This window comes from Sceloporus undulatus, chromosome 1, assembly GCF_019175285.1.
Source record: "Sceloporus undulatus isolate JIND9_A2432 ecotype Alabama chromosome 1, SceUnd_v1.1, whole genome shotgun sequence".
In the NCBI taxonomy this organism is placed as follows: domain Eukaryota; kingdom Metazoa; phylum Chordata; class Lepidosauria; order Squamata; family Phrynosomatidae; genus Sceloporus; species Sceloporus undulatus.
The window spans coordinates 46075587-46098234 of record NC_056522.1 but is presented as its reverse complement, the minus strand read 5'-3'; the positions used below and the strand labels follow the sequence as shown (position 1 = coordinate 46098234).

The window sequence follows — 22648 nt, the reverse complement described above, 5'->3', positions numbered from 1 at the left end:
TCAGCTAAATTTTAAACAGAACATGTATAAGAAATGGAAAAATGGGGAAATCACCAAAGAGGAATTCAAACAAATAGCTAGCAAGTGTAGAGATAAGGTCAGAAAAGCCAAAGCACAGAATGAACTCAGGCTTGCTAGAGAGGTTAAGAACAACAAAAAGGGCTTTTTTGGATATGTCCGCAGCAAAAGGAAGAAGAAGGAAACGGTAGGGCCACTGCGTGGAGAAGATGGCAAAATGCTAACAGAAGACAGAGAAAAGGCAGAATTACTCAACACTTTCTTTGCCTCAGTCTTCTCAGAAAAGGCAAAGGGTGCTCAACCTGAGGATAATGGAGCAGAGGACAGAATAGGGGAATTTCAGCACAGAATAAGTAAAGAAATAGTAGAGGAACACCTTGTTAATCTAAATGAATTTAAGTCTCCGGGACCAGATGAACTCCATCCAAGGGTATTAAAAGAACTGGCAAATGTAATATTGGAGCCATTGGCAATAATCTTTGAAAACTCCTGCAAAACAGGAGAGATCCCAGCAGACTGGCGGAGGGCAAACGTTGTCCCCATCTTCAAAAAGGGGAAAAAAGAGGATCCCAACAATTATCGTCCAGTTAGTCTGACATCAGTACTAGGAAAGATTCTGGAGCAGATCATTAAACAGAGAGTCTGTGAACATCTAGAAGCCAATGCCATAATCACAAAAAGTCAACATGGGTTTCAGAGAAAGAAGTCATGCCAGACAAATCTAATCTCTTTCTTTGATAAAATTACCAGCTTGGTAGATGAAGGGAATGCTGTGGATATAGTATATCTTGATTTCAGTAAGGCCTTTGACAGGGTTCCCCATGACATTCTCACAAACAAGCTTGTAAAATGTGGGCTGGACAAGGCAACTGTTAAGTGGATTTGTAATTGGTTGACCGGCCGAACCCAAAGGGTGCTCAACAATGGCACCTTTTCATCCTGGAGAGAAGTAACCAGTGGAGTCCCACAGGGCTCTGTCCTGGGCCCAGTACTGTTCAACATCTTTATCAATGACTTGGAGGAAAAAATTGGGGGAATACTTATCAAATTTGCAGATGACACTAAAGTAGGAGGAATAGCTAATACTCCAGAGGACAGGATCAAAATTCAAAATGACCTGAATAGACTAGAAAGCTGGGCCAGAGCTAACAGAATGAACTTCAACAGGGAGAAATGTAAGGTACTGCACTTAGGGCGAAAAAATGAAATGCACAGATATAGGATGGGAGACACCTGGCTTAAGGAGACAACATGTGAAAGGGATCTAGGAGTCCAAATAGACCACAAGTTGAACATGAGTCAACAGTGTGATGCGGCAGCTAACAAGGCCAATGCGATTTTAGGCTGCATCAATAGAAGTATCGTATCTAGATCCAGGGAAGTAATAGTGCCACTATATTCTGCTCTGGTCAGGCCCCACCTGGAATATTGTGTCCAGTTCTGGGCGCCACAATTCAAAAAGGACATTGAGAAACTGGAGCGTGTCCAAAGGAGGGCGACTAAAATGGTGAAAGGTCTGGAAACCTTGCCCTATGAGGAACGACTCAGGGAGCTGGGGATGTTTAGCCTGGAGAAGAGAAGGTTAAGAGGTGATATGATAGCCCTATTTAAATACTTGAAGGGATGTCATATTGAGGAGGGAGCAAACTTGTTTTCTGCTGCTCCAGAGACTAGGACCCGGAGCAATGGATGCAAGCTACAGGAAAAGAGATTCCACCTCAACATTAGGAGGAATTTCCTGACAGTAAGGGCTGTTCGACAGTGAAACACACTTCCTCGGAGTGTAGTGGAGTCTCCCTCCTTGGAGGTCTTCAAACAGAGGCTGGATGGCCATCTGTCGACGATGCTTTGATCTGGATTTCCTGCATGGCAGGGGGTTGGACTGGATGGCCCTTGCGGTCTCTTCCAACTCTATGATTCTATGATTCTATGATTCTAACAACAACACAGGTTGTATGCTGGCCATCTTTCCTGGGTTTCTGGGGTATTGTAGTCCAAAAAGTAATGTTTCCAAGCTATGTCACTACTCAGAGTGTTCTCTGGGAACAGTGGGATATGACAGTACTATCTTATTAAAAATTTGACAAGTGCATGCATGGGAGGATGTGTTTTAATGGCAGATATTATAAGTACTTAATCTGAAAGATCAACCCTACTTTTGTCTGCCAAGTTCCTACAAAGCTCTTCATTGAAGGAAAAGGAGAACCATCTAACTCCAGAGTTGTAGTGGTAACAAGCCTTTGGGCATGCAATTTTTCTGCAATTAAACTGAATCTGTGATATGCCTTATGTTTTTGTTCATTCTAAGGTACCTTCTTGAACAAGATTTTCCTGGGATGCGGATTGGACCAGAGCCCACCACAGACTCCTTCATTGCTGTGATGCAGGGGAACGTGGAGGGCATAATTCCTGGAAATGCACTGGTAGTGGACCCTAAAAAGCCTTTCAGGAAGCTGAATGCCTTTGGCAATGCCTTTTTGAATAGGTCAGTATGGGGTCTTTGCAAAGCAGTTGAAAAACTGGTTCCTTGGATTTAAACTATGTAAATTTTGCTTTATGGCAGGTGTGATGGGAGAATCAGTTTCTCTTTCACATTTTATTTATTTAGGACCAGTACAGACTGGTGCTTTGCCAATTTTAGGGTTTTGTAGGGCTGGGTGTCCACATGCGCCCTGCCCTACAATCACAGCGCAGGCACCATGGTTGAAAGCGCCTGTCCATAAGGGGTGCACAACGATGACATCTGTGTAGCATGGCACCCAAACAGCACCATACCATGTGGACATCATCATTGTGCAAGAGTGCACCAATGGCACCCCCCACGTGGCAGAAAAAGAACCCACCAGGAGTGGGTTCTTTTTAAGCCTTGTGGAGGCTGCAGCATTTGTTTGTTGCGGCCTCCATCTGGGACAGAAAGGAGCGGCATCTGCCCACCCATTTCTGCTTGTCTGTATCCCCCTTAGTTATGTTTTTGTCTCTTCTTTCCATTTTTTTATTGTTTTGCAAAAAAAAGGGAATGTCTTCATTCACAAAAAGCATATGTTTTGAGGATGAATATTTTATTTGAATATTTGAATATTTGAATATTTCATTTGAAAATATTCAAATGAAAACCAAAAACATTTTTTGCCTTCTTATTGTTTTTTTTAAAAAATTATTTACCATCATTTCAAGTAACTTGTTGAGACAATCTTTCTTGTTGAGGATGGAAAACTTTGCAAATATTTGTTACACCCCTAATACTAAATTAAAGTCTGGGTGTTCAGTAAAGCCCTTGGAGATCCTAGTTTGACTTTCAGTCTTTCAGATTATGAGTTTTGTTTTTATTAACTTAAAAAGTCTTAAATTATTTTAGACTTCTTTACCAAGCATTATATTTTCTAATGAGTCATAAATAAATAATAAAACTTTAATTTATATCCCGCTTTTTGTTTTCACAATCAAAGCGGCGTACAACCTTTAAAAAATATAATATATACAATTCCCCCCTTAAAAAAGGATTAAACAATTCCATCTATTAAAATTACAGACAATAAGAATCTAAAAACAATACTACAATAATAAAATAACGGTGGGCAGAGTCTTCGCTTCTATATGACTGTGGGGGGAGCGTTACATGGCCAGGATCTATTCCGGGAAGGCCTGCCAGAAGAGCTCCGTCTTGACAGCTTTCTTGAACCTCTCAAGGTTGGCAATTTGATGGATCTCGTCCGGCAGGTCATTCCATAAAGTGGGAGCGATTGCAAAAAAGTCCTCTGGGAGGTCACAGTCAATCTGGTCTTTGTGGACTGCAACAAATTCCTCCCAGAGGATCTGAGGGTACAGGGTGGATTGTACGGAAGGAGGCAATCCCGTAAGTAGGTTGGGCCCAAGCCATGGAAGGCTATAAAGGTAATGACAAACACCTTGTACTGTGCCCAGAAATGAATAGGCAGCCAGTGGAGTGATTTTAATATAGATGTAATATGGTCACTCCTAGTTGTTCCTGTAATCAATCTCATGTAATTTCATGATATATCGAAATCACAATAGACTCAGGCACGTTACAGATGGGCCCATGAGGCGCCGTCATCACGCTGTCATTACACGTGAGGGGTGGCGCTTCCTGATACACTTTGCCCCTCGTGCGTAATGATTATGTCAAAATGGCAGTGCCGCATACAGATGGGTGTCACCATTTTGATGTAGCAGACGCTCTGCATCTGCACATCGCGCGGCGGAAGTGACACCGCAAGTCTCTTCCGGGTCACAGAAAGGAGCGCGAAAATCGCGCTCCTTCTTTGCAGCGTCCAGGAACCGTGCCGTTTGGCTGCTGCGGTTCCCGGATGCTGCAACCGGCGGCGGCGCGAGACTGCCCCTTCTGGGCCGTCTGTAACGCGCCCAAGTTTTGTTATTTTGACTTCTAGTAAGAGTTCAGAGATGATGTGTTCTGCGATCAATTTATTCTTTATTTTGGTAATCTATGAGATCTGTAGAACTTTTTCCAGATCCACATTTCAATGAGTAGATTCTTTTCCCAAAAACTTTCTTCAGTGTCCATCTTTCACAAATATACATAGAAATTAAAAATACTGGCAATAGGATGCATTAAACTCATGGGTAGGTAAGAAGGAATGAAAGAAGGAAGGAAGGAAGGCTGGTGAGGAGAAGGATTCATTAAAAATTAGGAAAATGTGTCCTCTCAAGTTGCCATTTTCATCTCATTTACCACTGGCTCTGCTAGCTAGGGCTGATGGGAGTTGTAGTCCAGAAATATCTGGAGGAACATATGTTTTCTGCTTCTGCACTAGTTGAAATATCTTGATGTAGCTTCACTGACTGGAAATGTCATGTCAGGAATCAGGGATGAGATGAGAATAAAATTAGTATATGGGATTCATTTCTCAGCAATAGCTGCACTTAACCCAAAGTATAAAATGTGTGCAGTGCAAAGGTGTTACTGATTGTTTATTGTAATTCTTGGAAGTTGGTAAAATATTCTTAATAACACAAGACTTACAAGACTCTTAATGTACTTATTTATCAAAATGGCATGCTTGTAGTAGGTGGGGTTAATTAATACACATATGTACATTAAAAAGGGAGGCAGAGAAGAAGAAATGGCAAACTGCACACATTTGGGAATTAATTTTCAAAATCCACATAATTAAATTGGAGCTCAAGAAGCATGGGTCACAGGACAAATTGAAGAAGACAATCAAGAACTGAACAGGTATAGGAAACCCTTCCCATTACTGTTCAATTCAGCCTATGCAAGGGAAATTTAAATGCCCACAGTGTCCAAGTCCACATGAATAATGTAAAACTGTCTACACCAGTCATTACCAACCTGGTGCTTCCCTTCAAGATGCTTTGGCCTGTAATTCCATCATCCCAGTCCAGCATACTCATGATAACAGGAGATGTAGGGCAACATAACTGGACAGTACGGGAAGCAGTCTGCAGTATTGCTGGCAAATGCAAATAGTTTGAAAAAAACATTCCTCAAATCAAGGAAAGCCTTGTGTTTTGAATGGAGGCAAAAACATGTCTGGCAGAAGATTAATTCTTCTCAACTCCAAATTATTTTGTTGTTGTTATATGCCTTCAAGTTGTTTCCGACTTATGATGACCCTAAAGCAATCCTGTCATGGGGTTTTCTTGACAAGATTTGTTCAGAAGAAGTTTCCCAGAGCAAGTCACTTGCCCAAAGTCACCCAGTGGGTTTATAGCCTTGTAATTTTTTAATTGTAGAAAATATCATAAACGCAATATGGATAAGTTTATTACAGAGGTGAGGAGACCACTACCTGTGAGCTGCATGAAGCCCTCAAGGCCATTTTGAGATTCTCAAAAAAATCAGAATGCCTTCTGCACCTTATAGAGAGTACTGGGAAACTTTCCTATGTTTGAACATCATCAAGAGCTGCTTCATGTATCTTTCCAGAACTGGGTATTGCTTTCTGATGCCAGTGATGGAAGATACTGCTGTGCAGAGTTACATGTCCAAGCAAAAACTGCAGGCAGTTGCATTTTGCAATTTGCAATAATGTACTAGTATTCTACAGAAATCCCTTAATGCGAAATTCCCTTCCCCCAGTTATTAAGAAAGTGGTTTTTAGTACTGATTGTGAGACATCCTGATGACTAAAGGACTCTAGCAAAACAAACTAGAGCAAGACAGGAGATCGGCAGTAGGTGGTTTTCAGACAGCATAGTGGGGATTTCCCACTGTGAGTTGCATGGCACCTAAAGCACCTATACAGATCTGCACCTATCTAGGTTGCATTTCTACATTTTAAAAAATCCAAACGATGCAGCTCCTGTCCACGTCTATTTCCTGTGAATTCCCAGGACTACCTGCAATGTTTTAAACCCAGGTCCAGAAGTTTTATGGGTGGGAGGGGTCTGCTCCTATGATTTTCTGATACAGGCAGGGGTTAACACTCATGCTGTCTCTATTTTCTGGTGTTCTCCTTTACTATTGGGTAGCCCCACTGATAATGCTATAAATGGGTGTGTGGTCTCAGAAAAACTTCCTTCCCCCATTACAGTTCCTGGGGACAGTCCAGGAGTTACTGAGGTCCAAACACACTGCAGAAATAATCCAGTTTGAGACCACTTTAACTGTCCTGGCTCAACGCTAGGGAATTAGACTGGATCAATTTGAATTGATAAATACTGAGGACGTGGACAAGCTCCTTAGTAGTTTGAAAAAGATGACCTGCCCTCTTGACCTATGCCCATCCTGACTGGCTGTCCAGGGGGGTGATACAATCAAGCTGATGCTGAAAAATATAATCAATCCATCCTTCAGGGAGGGTGCCCTGCCTTCCTGTCTTAAGGAGACAGGAGTCAGACCACTCTTTAAAAAGTCCTCCCTGGACCCCCTGGATAGAAATAGTCTCATTGTTGCCATTCTTGGGCAAGGTGATCAAGAGGGCAGTAGCCAATTAACTACAGGTAGTCTTGGAGGAAACCAATTTTCTGGATCCATTTCAGGACGGGATATGGAGTTGAGACTACCATCATCGCCTTAATTGATGATCTCCGTCTGAGCATTAATAGAGGAAGTGTGACCCTATTGATGCTCTTGGACCTCTCAGTGGCCTTCGATACCATTGACCATGGTATTCTTCTGGAACACCTGAGAGAACTGGGAATTGGAGGCACTGTTTTGCAGTGGTTCTGTTCCTGTCTCTCAGGCAGATTCCAGATGGTGATGCTGGGAGACAGTTGCTCCTCTAAAGAGAGCTAAAATTTGGTGTCCCCTGGGGCGCCATCCTGTCTCCCATGCTGTTCAACATTTACATGAAGCCACTGGGTGAGATCATCCGGAGACATGGGGTGGGGTGTTATCAGTACACTGATGAAACCAAAATATACTTCTCTATGTCTCAGACCAGGGGTAGGCAACTTTTTTGAGCCGGGGGCCGCGTTGCTGTCCCTCAGACAACTGGGGGGGGCCGAAGCCAAAAAATAAATAATTAAATAATTTTTAAAAAAATTAAATATATAAATAAACCAGGACAAATGTAGGACAAAATTTTCAAATGGAAGACACTTTTTTAAAAAACATGGAGGACATGTGAAAAAATTTGCTGATTTTTAAAAAAATCTTAATATAAATGCATGTTTTTGAGGCTTCTATAGACAATTGCCCCCCAAAGGCCCCGGCGGCAATCGGCGGCAGGACCGGGCTGGGGCCGGTCCCAAGGCCTCGCCGGGCCGCATCCGGCCCACGGGCCGCAGGTTGCCTACCCCTGTCTCAGACTGATGGCATCTGCCTGTCTTGGGGTGGTAATGGACTGGATGAGGGAAAACCGACTCAAGCTAAATCCAGGTAAAATGGAGGTACTCGTTATAGGAAACCTGAACCCGGGAATGGAGTTATGTCAGCCAGTTCTGGATAGGGTCACACTTCCTCTGAAGGATTCTGTCTGCAGGCTGGGGGTGCTTCTCAACTTGTCGCTTCACCTGACAGCTCAGGTGGATGCAACACTCAGGAGCACTTGTTATCAGCTTCGGCTGACACGTCAGCTGCACCTCTTCTTGTAACCAGGAGACCTAGAAACAGTAGTACATGCACTGGTAACCTCTCGATTGGACTTCTGTAATGCGCTCTACATGGGGCTACCCTTGTGCCAAGTTCGGAAACTTCAACTGATGCAAAACATGGCAGCCAGACTGATTATGGGTACTTCTCGTAAGGATCATATAACACCAGTTTTGAAGTCCCTTCACTGGCTGCCACTTAGTTTCCAGGCAAGGTACAAGGTGTGGATGATTACCTTTAAAGCCCTACATGGCTTGCGTCCAGAATACTTAAGGGAACGCCTTCTTCCGTACTGTCCACCCTGCACACTAAGGTCCTCGGGGAAGAATTTACTTCAGTCTAAAGGATCTAGACTAACTTCAGTCACCCAGAGGGCCTTTTCCACTGTTGCTCCAAAGCTATGAAATAACCTGCTGGTGGAGATCCGTCACATTTCTACACTTACAGCCTTTAAGAAAGCTCTTATGATGGATCTTTTCCAGCAGGCCTTCCCAACATAGCTCCTCTCCCCGTATACTGTGATATACTGTGATTTACGTCGCTCTGTCCACCAATTCTTCCCTTAATTTTAACACTATTGTATTTTATTGTGTTTAAATGCTGATTATTTAACCGTAATTTTAGTATTGGGATGGGGGGTTGGGAAGGGACTAATTTTTAATTTAATTTAATTTAATATGTATTTTTATTGTTGTAACCCACCGGAATTCCTTGTGATTAATAATAATAATAATAATAATAATAATAATAATATTTATTTGTATCCTGCCTCTCCCTGTATTGGATTGAGGCAGGTAACAACAAACAAAAACAATAAAATCAAACATTTATTATTTATTATTATTCTAGGAATTGTAGTTTGTGAGACATTTAGCCTTCTCTATCAGAAAGCTCTGGTGCCACAATACACTACAATTCCCAGGATTGCCTAGCACTGATGCAGGGCAGTTAAAATGATCTCAAACTGGATTATTTCTGCAGCAGCCATGTACGTCTCCTGGGTTTATCTAATACTGTAGTTGTTTAGATGCCTGTATCAGATATACCAGAGAGAACGGTCTGTTTAATGATGTATGTGTATGTGTTGCTTCATTGTGGCCAAATCTGCCTTCTGACCTTTCTGGCATTTTTATTAGTATGGTGCTCTCGTTCTCTCAGATGCTCACTAGCTGAGATGACTAAAGGTCAGGCTCCTGTGGGGAAACACTTAAAAGAAGGAAAAACAAACATGTTTGCAGAGGAATTTAAAATGACACATGAACATATTTCTCTCCACAGCACACTTGAATAATTGGAGTTAGGGATGGAGGGTGGGATTCTCATGTCCTTGGCATGAGGCCTATATTTAATATTTGTTTTGAACAACTAAATAATTGTTACGCTCTTTCCAAAATATTCATGATATTATGCTCCAAGCAAAGGAAGAGATAGAAATGTTCTGTTGCCTTGCTTTTATATTGAGAGCCCAACTTAGTGACACTCACTAAGTGAGGAGACAGGTGTGGGTGCACACAGTGGCTACAATCCTATACAGCTCAGTTCAGAGTAGCATAATAGTTCCACATATGGACCTACACTATGTTGAAGCATATACCTCTCCCCCCAATTTACCATACAGTCTCCAAACCCCATTGCACAATGATGCTGTGCCTTTTGGGGAGGGGGCAGGATTAGAGAAGCATCTGGCTACACCCCCATAGCCGGATGCAATAGTATTACAACAGCACCGAGATCTGCTGGGTTCCTCCCCAAATCTCAGTGCTGATGTAATCATTTTGCCTCTGATTACAGAGATGGAGCCAGACATTTGTCTCATGCTACCTGCTTCTCATAAGGCACAGAATGACTCTGTAGTGGTTGCAGTGCAAGAAAGTTGGGCACTGGAGAGAGAGAAAGAGAACATCAACCTCCACAGTACCCAAAAAAGGAACATACACAGAAGGGAAACGTGTACAGTTGGATCTCTGTATCCATTGATTCTGCCTCCACAGATTCAACCATTTGTGGTCTGAAAAAAATCAAAAACAAAATTCCAGAAAGCAAATGTTGATTTTGTGATTTTATATAAGGGACTCCATTTTACTGCCCTATTGTATATAATGGGACTTGAACAGCTATAGATGTCCACGGGGGGTGGGGGGGGGTGTCCTTCAACCAAACCCCAGTGGATACTAAGGCCCCACTGTATGTCCCTAATAGAATGCCAGCCATAGTTTCTGGCCTACAACACCTCTTCATGACTGGCTAACTCCCATGATGAGATACCCTGGACATTTTCCAGCTATTTGCAGAGTTTGGAAGTGTTACTCTTTAGAGTCTTGTTCTCAGATCCCATAGTTGGCATGGCCATACTGGTTGTAGGATTCTTGGAATTATAGTTCAGTAGAGATTTCCAAAAAGAATTAAAGGAGACAGACTAATTCTTACTCTAAATATAATCCATTCTTTCCCCCTTTCTTTACTTGGCTGTGAAATTTTGTCATGTCCTTTGTTTTCTCTGTAGATTTGTATGTGCTCAGCTGCCGAACCCAGTACTGGAAAGCATCAGTATTATTGATACTCCAGGAATCCTTTCTGGGGAGAAACAAAGAATTAGCCGAGGTAAAGTCAAGGAACAATTTCCTGTCATGAAACATGGGTACGTGTCTTCAAGACTTAGTTTAAGTCTTGAAGACTTTTTTCAAAATGTAAATCAAATCAAATAGCTATTTGTATGTAGAGAGATCTTGTAGCACCTTTGAAACTAACTGAAAGAAACAAGTTGGCAGCATGAGCTGTTGTAGACTTCAGTCTACTTCCTCAGATACTTTTGGATTTTCAGTTCAGAGGTGCTACAAGATCTCTCTACATACTGTTTCTACATACTAACACAGCTATATCTTTGAAGTCTACCAAATAGCTATTTGTTTTATTATTGTTGTTTCCAACTTATGGCAACCCTAAGGTGATCCAATTACGGGGCTTTCTTAGCAATATTTGTTTGGGGGGGTTGCTTTTCCTCTATCTGAGGCTGAGAGAATGTGACTTGACCAAGGTCATCCAGAGGAGTCATAGTCCAATGCTCAAATCACTACATCACACTGGTTCTCAGATATTTCTATGCTGGACATATTTGTAGAATTCTATGGATTTGATCACAAGCATTGGCTGCATACAGGGATGTGCAAGGGATCCAACTCAGTGGGCTTTTTATGCAAACTATTCCAGACCTTGAGCAAATCACACTCTCCACTTCAGAGAAAGGCAAAGGCAAAAACTCTGAACAAATCTTGCCAAGGAAATCCTGTGATAGCATGACTGTATGAAAATGCACAGTAAATTAGTTGCATGAATATTTTGTAATATGAGACTTTGCTATTAATACTGCAAAAATCATACTTTTAGACTTTGCTAATAATGTTAATAATGTTGCAAAAAATTGTAAGATATAGCATAAAATACTTTGCAGACTAGATGACTCATATATTGATTATTCAAAGACATAGCAGTATTTGTGGATCAGAATGCAAAAGAATCTTGTAGCACTTTTTTGAGACTAAATAAGAGAAAGAAGTTTGTATCATAAGCTTTCATAGACTGCATCTACTTGGTCATAGCCATATAATTATTAGTGAATTTTAATCTCAATATTAATATCAATATTGGTCACACCAAAGGCTGCATGCTGGCCTCTTATGCCTATGTAGCCATTTAGTTGGACAGTACTCAGAATAGCCAATAAGAGAAACAGTGTTTACTTCAGCACTGAATCGTTTTGACAGAATATCTTTTAGGACTAGTTCTTCAATCAGTGAGTTAGCTGTAAATGCCAAAAATATGAGTACTCTTCCCAACTTGGCCTCTAAGCATTACTTGGGGGGGATATCTGGGGAATACTTGAAAGATATAACATATACACCCAAATCTGGCCTAGAATGGGTGGCATGGCTGCAAAACTAACAGAGTAATAGGAATCAAGAGGTGGGATCAGGAGAGAAGTTTATTTTCTGGAAACAGGCTTTTAAAATACTAACGAGATCATTGGAAAACATTGAAACGTAACTCTCTTCTTGTATAATTATTTCCCTATCTATACATGACTGAAATTACTCTACTCAGTCATGTTTGAATCAATCCATTCCCCTTCACTGTAAGATTAGCACTTGAGCAATATATAAACTGGAATGTCTTCTGCATTGCTTTGTCTTGGTAAAATGTTAGTACTGGAAGTCTGACACAGGCACATCTTTCTTGGCTCCAGAAAGAGTACAAATGCACTGCTGTGGAAAGTCACTTGCTATGGAAATGCTTATGTTAGGCAGAATGTTCACACTGTGTCCCTTTTGCTCTATGTTTGTTTAAATTTTGGAAAAAGGGAAACAAAGAGCCATTCGTCTGGAGCAGAAGTTCCTGATTAGCTTGGTTACACACACTTTTCTAGGGTAGTACAGTGGGATTCCTTTCCATTACAAAAATAGACTGGTATGAAATATAGAGTTGGTGTCAGCCAGCTCTAGGGACATAATCAAATAACACCTTGCATGCAACGTCCCCCATATACAACATTGAAATAGAACTCAGTAGAACAACATTCCCCACTATGCAAAAAATGCTGGCTGGCAATAATAGAATTTGTAATATAAGACAGCAAGAGGACACCAGTAGAGTAAAGTAAGCTAGTATTCAAAGGCTTTCATGGCTGGCATCCATAATTTTTGTGGGTTTTTCTGGGATATGTGGCCATGTTCTAGATGAGTTTTTTCCTGACGTTTCACCAGCATCTGTGGCTGGCATCTTCTAGAATATGGCCACATAGCCCAGAAAAACTCACAAAAAAAAAAAAACTAAGCTAGTATTGTGAATTTTTTACTGTTAAAAGGAGTAACTAGCTTGGATGTCTGTAGTCCATTAAAAAGGAAAGACTATTGTTTCAAGAAATCCATTCACACACAGTGCATTAAGTCTACCTCATGTATAAATCAAGGGCAGGTACTGAGGCCAAAATTATGGATTATGATATGAGCCGTGGATAAGTCAAGGGTAAAACTTAGAGGCACATAACAAAGGATTTAAAGCAAATCTTCATTCAGACCTTCCCAAACCAGAAGGGGGGGGGAATTAGCCAAAATGGCAGCCAGAAGTAGAATCGCACCACTTCAAGCATGCTGAAATGTTCCCGTCCTACCCACCAAGTTTGCAAAGTAAATAAAAATGGCCCAACCCTGAGTGCTGTTGTCCATCCCTGCATTACAAAGACTTCAGGTGTTATCTGCCTCCCTCAGATTAGGAGAAAAAGAAGCAGAATGCAACCTCAGAAAAGGAGGAAGATAACAAATTATAAGCCTAGCCATCTGCACATAGATGTAGACGAGAAAGAAGTAACACTGAGGTAATTCACCAGTTGGTGGCAGCTGTTTGGAAAGGTGGTCTCAAGGGATCCCATCCAGTTCAGCAGGAGTGGAAGGAGGACCCAGAGGACCTTCAGTGGTGTCTTCTGTGTTCAAAGAGCCACAACAGGGTAGCAGCATTTGGTTCTGTGCCCACAGAATAGCATAACAATATAAATAATGGAGATTATCACACAGAGGAGGCAAGCATCCTTCTCCTTGTCATTAAATCATGTTAATCATGCAATCGGGGGGAAGATTATCATACCCCGTGCACTTCTCCCATTCTTCTCCCATTTGTAAACAGTAATGGACCTGTCATTTGGTATTAACATGATTAACACAATGGGGTGGATGCTTGCCTCCTGTGTGATAATCTCCAATGTCTTTCTCTATGAAGATAGCAAGACTTATAATGGTTGCACAGAACACTTGGTTATGTTTTCTCCACTCTACAATATTTTAATATTTTTGCTTTGATGAGCATGTGTGAATATATATCATATGGGCATTGACTCTTTGTTATGGGAATCTCTTCTTTCTTTTCCCAATAGGCTATGATTTTGCTGCTGTCCTAGAATGGTTTGCAGAGAGGGTTGACCGCATCATTCTTCTCTTTGATGCCCACAAGCTAGACATCTCAGATGAATTCTCAGATGTCATCAAAGCCTTGAAAAACCATGAGGATAAAATGAGGGTTGTACTTAACAAAGCAGACCAGATTGAGACCCAGCAGCTTATGAGGGTTTATGGTGCTCTCATGTGGTCTCTGGGGAAGATTGTCAACACCCCTGAGGTGGTCAGGGTCTACATCAGTTCCTTCTGGTCACACCCACTGCTTATCCCAGATAATCGGAAGCTCTTTGAGGCTGAGGAGCAAGACCTCTTCAGAGACATCCAAAGCTTGCCTCGCAATGCAGCCCTTCGGAAATTGAACGATCTTATTAAACGGGCACGGCTGGCTAAGGTGAGGACTGGTGGCTACCCTGAAGGGCTAATCTTGCTGTTTAAATGACATTGTGTTCCATCCAAGGAGGTAGTTCTACTTACTGTACTTCAGTCAAATGAGGTTCATTTGGTTTTGGTACAAGTGGGGCCTTATTTGTTGCAACACTCACCATGTGGAATGATCTTCCCATTTCAATCATATGGTGCCCAGTGCAGAATTGATTGCTTGGGTGGTTCTCTCTCATCAGGCTAAGATCTACTTAAACAGGCTTTCCATTTTTAACCAGTTGGGATAGTGCAATGGACAAATTTTGATGTCTTTTCAATTGTTTAAAACAAATATTTTAAGTGATTTGTATTTAATGCTTTTAAAATATATTTCAGGATGTTTTAGCAGTATTTTTTTAAGGTAGGGTGTGAGCTGCTTTTGGTCTTTTATGAGAGAAAAGCAGAATATTAAATAAATTAATAAAACCAGCAACTATCTTCCTAACCTTTAACATTGTCATCACTCCTGAGGATTTTAACCAAATATTTTACTGATTTGTTATTGTTTTGTTAATGCATTCATCAATGTTATTGAATTTTATTGGCTTTTACTATTGCAAAACTTTTTGTTATTTTTTACAAAGGAAAGCACAATTTTAAAAATTCTTAAATAAGTATATATTTTTGTAATCAAACACAAAAGGACAATTAAAACAATTAAACAACGTAAAGCATATTGAAACCTGTTAATTGTACTGTTTCTTGTACAATAGCTTAGTCCTAATATGGAGAAATTAGCAGAACTCACGATAATGGGATCCTAATTTTTAAATCAGGGGTTGGCAACCCCCAGCCCGCAGGCCGTATGCGGCCCGCAGAGGCAGCAGGACCGGCCCCAGCCCGGTCCTGTTGCTGCTGCTGCCGCCGCCAAGGCCACCTCCTCCTCCTTCTCCTCCTCCTCCTCCTCCTCCTGGGCAGCGCACAGGGCTAGGACGGAGGAGCTCGTCCCCTTTGGCCAGCCGGCCATTGGCCAGCTGGCCAAAGGGGATGGGCTCCTCTTGAGCGCGCTGCCCGGGAGGAGGAGGAGGAGGACTTCCGTGGGCTCCTTCTCGGCCCATGCAGCCCCAGGCCTCTCCCACCAGAGGGAGGCCTGGGGCCATAAGGGCCGAAATGGAGTAGCCCGCGGAGGTGGCATGGCGCTTCTACGGGCCCCTTCTCCAGAGTGAGAGGCCTCAGGCTGCAAGGGCCCTGGGGGGAGCCTGCAGAGGTGGCAGGCCGCTTCTGCGGGCCCCTTCTTTCCCCGTACAGCCCCAGGCCTCCCTCCAGAGGGAGAGGCCTGGGGCCGCAAGGGCCCTGGGGAGAGCCCGCGAAGGCGGCAGGCCGTTTCCGCGGGCTCCATTTCAGCCCTTGCAGCCCCAGGCCTCCCTCCAGAGGGAGGCCTGGGGCCGCATGGGCTGTGAAGGGGCCCGCGGACGTGGCCTGCCACCTCCTGGGCTCCTCGACGGCCCTTGGAGCACTTTCAGCCGAAGGGAAGAGCCGAAGGGAAAGGCCTGGGACGGGTGCCCAAGCCCTTCCCTTTGGCCTGTTTAGGAAAATGCAACATGGGATATACAGTGATAGAAATAAAACATGTATGTGAGAGTCACTATGACTAAGCAAAAGCAATTAAGAAGCCACACAGGTGTAAAAGCTAATGTAATTTAGCAGTCCTAAATGCCAAGGACAGAAATGCAGAGTGGATAATTGATAGCACCTGAGAATTGTTAAGTGTACAAGGTGAAATGATGAAATCATTAATTATGGGATGAACTATGAGAACCAATCAAAATGGATGTACACGCCCACTGGGTGGAAACTGACAGAGTGGGTAGTGTTTTACTGTGGCTATAATAATTGCTATGATTCCCAATGTATTTTGTGGATAGTTGTGGAGTAGTGTGGCGTAGAGTGGGTAGTTGTTGGATAGTTGTGGAGTATTGTATATAGTAGAATAAAGTAGATCTTTTATATAAGACTACTGAGTTGTCTGGTCTTGAGTGAAGATACAAGAGCCAGCTGAATCCTGGAGAACTGTGAAGACTTCTGTGGAGCAAGAGTGAGAAGGCTTGGAGAGTTTGTCAGGGTCTTCAGCCTATTCTCTGAAACTCTGCTGCTTTAGAGCAAAGCTTTAACCACTGGCCAAAACTGGTCAGCGCCGGTGCATAACAAGGTGGTGAGTTAGAGCCAGAGGTGAAGAGCTACAACTCCCATCATCCCTGACAAGGCCTCCCTCCCCTTTGGCCGAAAGGGCCCCTTGGAGCCCTTTTGGCCGAAGGGAAGGGCCTAGGACAGGTGCCCAAGCCCTTCCCTTTGGCCTCCCTCCCCTTCGGCCGAAAGGGCCCCTTGGAGCCCGTTCAGCCGAAGGATGGGACTGAGTAGGAGAGGGCGGGCACACGCCTCCTCCTCCCCGCAGGGCTTCGGTGGAAGTTCCGCCCCCGGCATGCGCCTCCGCCTCCGGAGGGTGGAAGCTCCACCCCCGGCACACGGCCCCACCTCCAGAGGGTGGAAGCTCCACCCCCGGCTTCAACTCCCACAGTTGTCTTGAGGTACAGCAACCCAGTCCCTGGCTCAAAAAGGTTGCCTACCCCTGACATAGAGGATGCAAGGAGATTTTAAAACCCAAAGCAACAAAAAATGAGGGACCATTGGGGGTACATTGAGGGCATTGGGGTACACTTTAGCCAGCTCTCACCCATGGAATTATTGGCACCTTGGGTCCTGTCCTGGGAGAAAGGTGGGATAAAAATAAATAAATAAATAAATAAATAAATAAAATAAAAAACCCAATAGGACTTTTCTCATATTTTACTGATAATTATTGGGTTTTAAAAAGAAGAGTCAGTCCAGAAGTGACTTGAACCTCTCTGGGATGGGGACTAAAAATAGAAACAACTTCCTAAGTAATAGTTTTATTCTGGGGGGAAAATATCTGTGAGATTTGATTATATGAATAGATTTTTTTCAAGGCAAGGGTCTGAGAAGGTATGACTGTCCAAAGAAACCTAGTGATCCTCACGACTGAGTAGAGATTCAAGTCTAAAGCACCCAATCCTGTTCTGATGGATATCCCATTATCATGCTGGCTCTCAGATGTAATAGGTTGTTTGTTTACCTTATTATTTTTGTTGATTTTGTTATTCTTAAGAACCGGCATGGCATAGTGGTTTCAGTGTTGAACTATGACTGGAGATCAGGGTTAAATTCCCAGCTCAGCCATAAAACCCACTGGGTCACCTTGGGCAGGTCACATGCTCTTGGCCTCAAAAGAAGGCAATAGCAAACCTCTCCTGAACAAATCTTGCCAAGAAAATCCATAAGTTTGCCTTAGGGTCTCCATATATCAGAAATGACTTTAAGGCACTCAACATCAAATCTGTTGTTTTAAAGGGTTTTTTCCTCCTTTTTTCAAAAAACAGGATTGGCATGGAGCTGATAACTTGCAGTTCTCTAATGTGTACACCTTGTTCAAACATGAAGCTTTCTGTGTGGCTTTAAACACATTACAGTCTTTCAACCCAGACTTACAGAGATGATAAATTAAGCAAGAATGTTAAAAGTAACATGCTGAAGAAAAGGAGAATACACACACGCACACGCACACACAATAGAAAATGAGAGTAAAGTGTATATCATCAGATTTATGGATGCATGTTCTGGATAGCATATTGCTGCTCTTTGGTGTAAATATTTACATACAAACACACACACTAACTTTTGTGATGCCCTTAGGTTCATGCTTACATCATTAGCTCACTTAAGAAGGAAATGCCATCAGTGTTTGGTAAAGACCATAAGAAGAAAGAACTTGTGAACAATTTGGGAGTGATCTATGGACGGATTGAGCGGGAGCATCAAATTTCACCAGGAGATTTTCCTAATCTGAAAAAGATGCAGGTAAGTGTGAGAAATCATAGAGCATCTGAGAATGGAGATGATGGAAGAAAAAACACTGCCCAGAATCCTGTTGGAGAGTTATGAGTGTGTAACCTAAAGTTTATCATTTATCATTTTTATCATTTTATATTTGATGTTTTAATACCTGTTCTAATCCGCCTTGATTCCCTATTGGGAAAAGACAGAATAATATTTTTATCAATGGGGTCCATTCTCCTGTTGCTCGGGAATCAGCTGACTGATATTCCCACCCACCCTCTTGCAAGACCAATCTCCACCATAAAGGGGAATTGCAACAGGGACCCACCTCTTCTGCTTCTTACAATGCAGATCACTTACTGGGGGAGGTGGGAATATCAATCAGCTGCTTCCCAAGTGAGAGGGGAATTGGACCCCCATCAACTGCAGTGACTGCGTCCCAGTAAGTGAAGATTGGGAGGGGGCCAGGTTGGAATTCACAGTGCTATCTGCTTAACTGGAGTAGTTACACATTTGTGACTCACCAAAAGGATTCTGGCTGTTCTCTTTCTATCACAATGAATAACCATGATGCTGCTGGTGTCTCTCCTAGAAAATTTTAGTTTAGAATGAATGCCTGAAGAATTCATTCATTCACTCCTTCATTTGAATTATATCCTGCTTTTGTCATAACATGGGACCCAAAGTGCCTTACAATATAAGTTAAAACAAAATAGCTAAAATACTACACAATACAAAAGTTCAAAAAGCATGAATCAATCCACTTAAAATTAATTTAAAACAATTAAAAGTACATTAAGCATATATTACATTAAAAAAAACACAGCATGTCCATTGCACATTTTTCTGTTCCAACCAGTTAAAGGCAGAAGGCTAACAAAGACCCCCTAGGGTTTTCCGATGGTCTTAGGCGACCCCTGTGAAGTGGTTGTGACCAACAGGTTGAGAACTGCTGGTCTAGAAACAGACCAATAGCCAGTGAAGCTGTTTCAACAAGGGGGTTATAGGCTATCTATAACTGACCCTGGTCAGCAGTCTAGATGCAGTATTTTCAGCCTGCTGGGGTTTCTGAGCAGTTTTCAAAGGCATCCCTATGTAGAGTGTGTTACATGGCCAGATCTCACATGTTAAGGAATAGGCAAAGCTAACACCCCAGGAAGTAGGAGGCCATGATATGTTCCAGACCCTTATCCAAAAAAAGGGATATTGGAGACTGGGTAGTGATTGTTTAATATGGTTCAGTTCAAGGCGGACTTTTTCAGTAAAGTCCTGACCTTACCATAACCCCTTACCCACTGCTACCTCGGGTTACGAAATTAATTCGTTCCGCTATTCCTTTCGTAACCCGAAAATTTCGTAACCCGAAACACATTTTTCATTGAAAATAACTAATGCGTTCTATGACCTCAGACTGAACCTGCAAGTCAAAACAAAGGTACAATAGAGGCCTATTAAGCTAAGTACCCTACAATACAAGTTGCATGAGGCACTAAAGAGCTTAACAATGACTGGCAGGTCCATTCTAAAGTTTCTAAAGGATAAAGAAAAAAAATGTTTTTGACTTATCTTTGCTGGTCTTGGCATCTGGTCCTGGCATCTCAGAGTGAGGCAGGAGGAGGAGGAGTGGGGCAGCCAAAAAAGCCAAATTTAAACCAATTCAACCAATTCAAGCAATTTAACCACTTCAGCCAATTCAAGCAATTTAACCAATTCAGCCAATTTATCCAATTCAAGCAATTTAACCAATTCAGCCAATTTAGCCAATGCAACCAATTTAACAAAGTTAACCATTTTTTAAAAAAAAATTTGGTGTTTTTTTTAAGGGTCACCTTTTTTTTAAGGGTCACCTTTTCCCTTCTTGGATGACGGTTCTCCCTCTCTTGTGAAGAACTGGTCCAAGGATGTCTGCTTTTGCCGGGCCTTAAGCAGGTTCCTAAAATGGCTAAGGCAGACATTATCAAAATGTGCAATGACATGGCTGGTGAGCACCTTCTCAGGGTGGTGCTTCTCAACATAAGAAGACACATTGTGGAATTGCCGCAAAATGTCTTTAATTTCTGCCGTTGGCAAAAATGCCCCCGCAGCCTCCTCCTCCTGGCCCCTGTCGAAATGGAGCACGTCCTCATCCACGGCCGAGTGTTGAATGGCCGCCAAGGCCTTCAGGTCCTCTGTTGTCAGGTCCTCGCTGTGCTCCTCGATGAGTTCCTCCACGTCCTCGTTGTCCACATCAAGTCCCAGGGACCTTGCGATGGAGACAATCTCATGCACCTCTTCTTCTTCACCTGGCTCAGCACCCTCGGTCTGTGACCCTTCCAAGGAAGAAGCATCAGGCCACAGCTTCCTCCATGCAGCAATCAGGTTGCGCCTAGTGATCTCCTGCCAGGCCAAGTCCACCATCTTCAAGCACACGACGATATCAAAATGCTGCTTCCAGAACTCTTGAAGGGTCAGCTGTGTGCTCTCCGTTACATCAAAACACCGCTTGAAGAGGTGCTTGGTGTAGATCTTCTTGAAGTTGGCAATGACCTGCTGGTCCATGGGTTGCAAGAGGGAGGTCGTGTTGGGCGGCAGAAACTGGACCTTGATGAAGGAGAACTCTGCAAGGATGTCCTTCTCCAGGCCATGCGGGTGCGCAGGAGCATTGTCCAAGAGGAGGAGGCACTTCAAGGGCAAATCCTCTTCCTCCAGGTACCGCTTCACAGTCGGGGCGAAGACACTGTTGATCCACTCCACGAAAAGGAGGCGTGTGACCCATGCGCGGCCATTGGAACGCCACATCACTGGCAACCTGTCCTTCTGAATGTTGTGTGCCTTGAAGGCCCTTGGATTTTCAGAGTGGTACACCAACAGGGGCTTGACCTTACAGTCCCCGCTGGCATTCGCACACAACGCAAGTGTGAAGCGGTCCTTCATAGGCTTGTGGCCTGGCAATCTCCTCTCCTCCTGGGTGATGTAGGTGCGGCGAGGCATCTTCTTCCAGAAGAGGCCCGTCTCGTCGCAATTGAACACTTGCTGCGGGACGTAGCCTTCCTCCTCCACCATGGCCTTGAACTCGATGACAAATGCTTCGGCGGCCTGGTGGTCTGCGCTGGACGCCTCGCCGTGACGGACGACAGAGTGGATCCCGGTCCTCCTCTTGAACCTTTCAAACCAGCCATGTGATGCTTTGAATTCCGGGGTGGCTGGCTCCTCCTGGGAAGAAGTTCCTTCGCCTGCCTCCTTGCTGGCCAGGTCTTCGAAAATGGTGGTGGCCTTCTCACAGATGACCGAGGTGGTCACAGTGTCCCCGACTCGCTCCTTTTCCTTAATCCAGAGGAGCAGCAGGCGCTCCATCTCCTCGTGCTTTGGTGTCCTCTGCTTGGCAATCGTTGTCACGCCTTTCGCTGGAGCCACAACGGCTCTGATGGCCTCCTTCTGCTTGAGGACAGTGCCAATTGTCGAAGGGTTTCGTCCATACTCCTTGGCAATGTCCACCAAGCGCACGCCCCTCTCGTGCTTGGCGATGATTTCCTTCTTGTCCTCCAAGGACAAGGGAGCCCTCTTCTTTTTCTCACCGCCGCTTTTATCTGTGGCTTTCTTGGGAGCCATAGCTCAAGCCTAAAAAGGACAAAAGGCACAGACACTGAGCAAAAGCCACAATTGGAAACCACCCCCACTCCCGTCACACTCTCTGGCCCAAACTTGCAAAACTCACACCCCACACTCTCAAATCATCACAGCCATGACCAAAGCACCCAAGAACACAAACCCAAAGGCCAGAAACCCCAAATCTGAACATGCAACCCCAAGGTCACACTGTCTGGCCCACATCAAATCAAGGCCAAACTTGCAAAACTCACATCCCACACTTTGAAATGATCACAGCCATGACCAAAGCACCCAAGAACACAAACCCAAAGGCCAGAAACCCCAAATCTGAACATGCAACCCCAAGGTGACACTCTCTGGCCCACATCAAATCAAGGCCAAACTTGCAAAACTCACATCCCACACTTTGAAAACATGAGCTCAAAACTCAGCTCAAAATGTAGGACAGGTCCACCATTTTTCTTCAATGTCCTACATTTTGGGCTGAGTTCTGTCCTGCAGTTGTCCTACAGTTTGGTCTTGAATTTGTTCCACATTTTGTCCCTGGTAAAAGTGGACAATTATGGCAACTCTAAGGTCCCAGAATCCCCACATCTGAAAATGCAAACCCTATGGTCACACTCTGTGGCCCTAAACAAATCAAGGCCAAACTTGCAAAACTCACATCCCACACTTTGAAAACATGAGGTCCCAGAATCCCCACATCTGAAAATGCTAACCCTATGGTCACACTCTGTGGCCCTAAACAAATCAAGGCCAAACTTGCAAAACTCACATCCCACACTTTGAAAAC

At 43.4% G+C, this 22648-nt stretch overlaps 1 protein-coding gene across 1 annotated transcript in view; it reads left to right on the top strand.

Annotated features, from left to right (window-relative positions):
* Nucleotides 1-22648, top strand: part of EHD3 (EH domain containing 3) — a 41388-nt gene that overhangs the window by 15253 nt on the left and 3487 nt on the right. Inside the window, exons 2-5 of the mRNA XM_042465728.1 lie at nt 2327-2503; nt 10557-10654; nt 13974-14386; nt 18124-18288. Coding sequence (XP_042321662.1) covers nt 2327-2503; nt 10557-10654; nt 13974-14386; nt 18124-18288 — 853 coding nt within the window. The remainder of the gene's footprint in view (nt 1-2326; nt 2504-10556; nt 10655-13973; nt 14387-18123; nt 18289-22648) is intronic.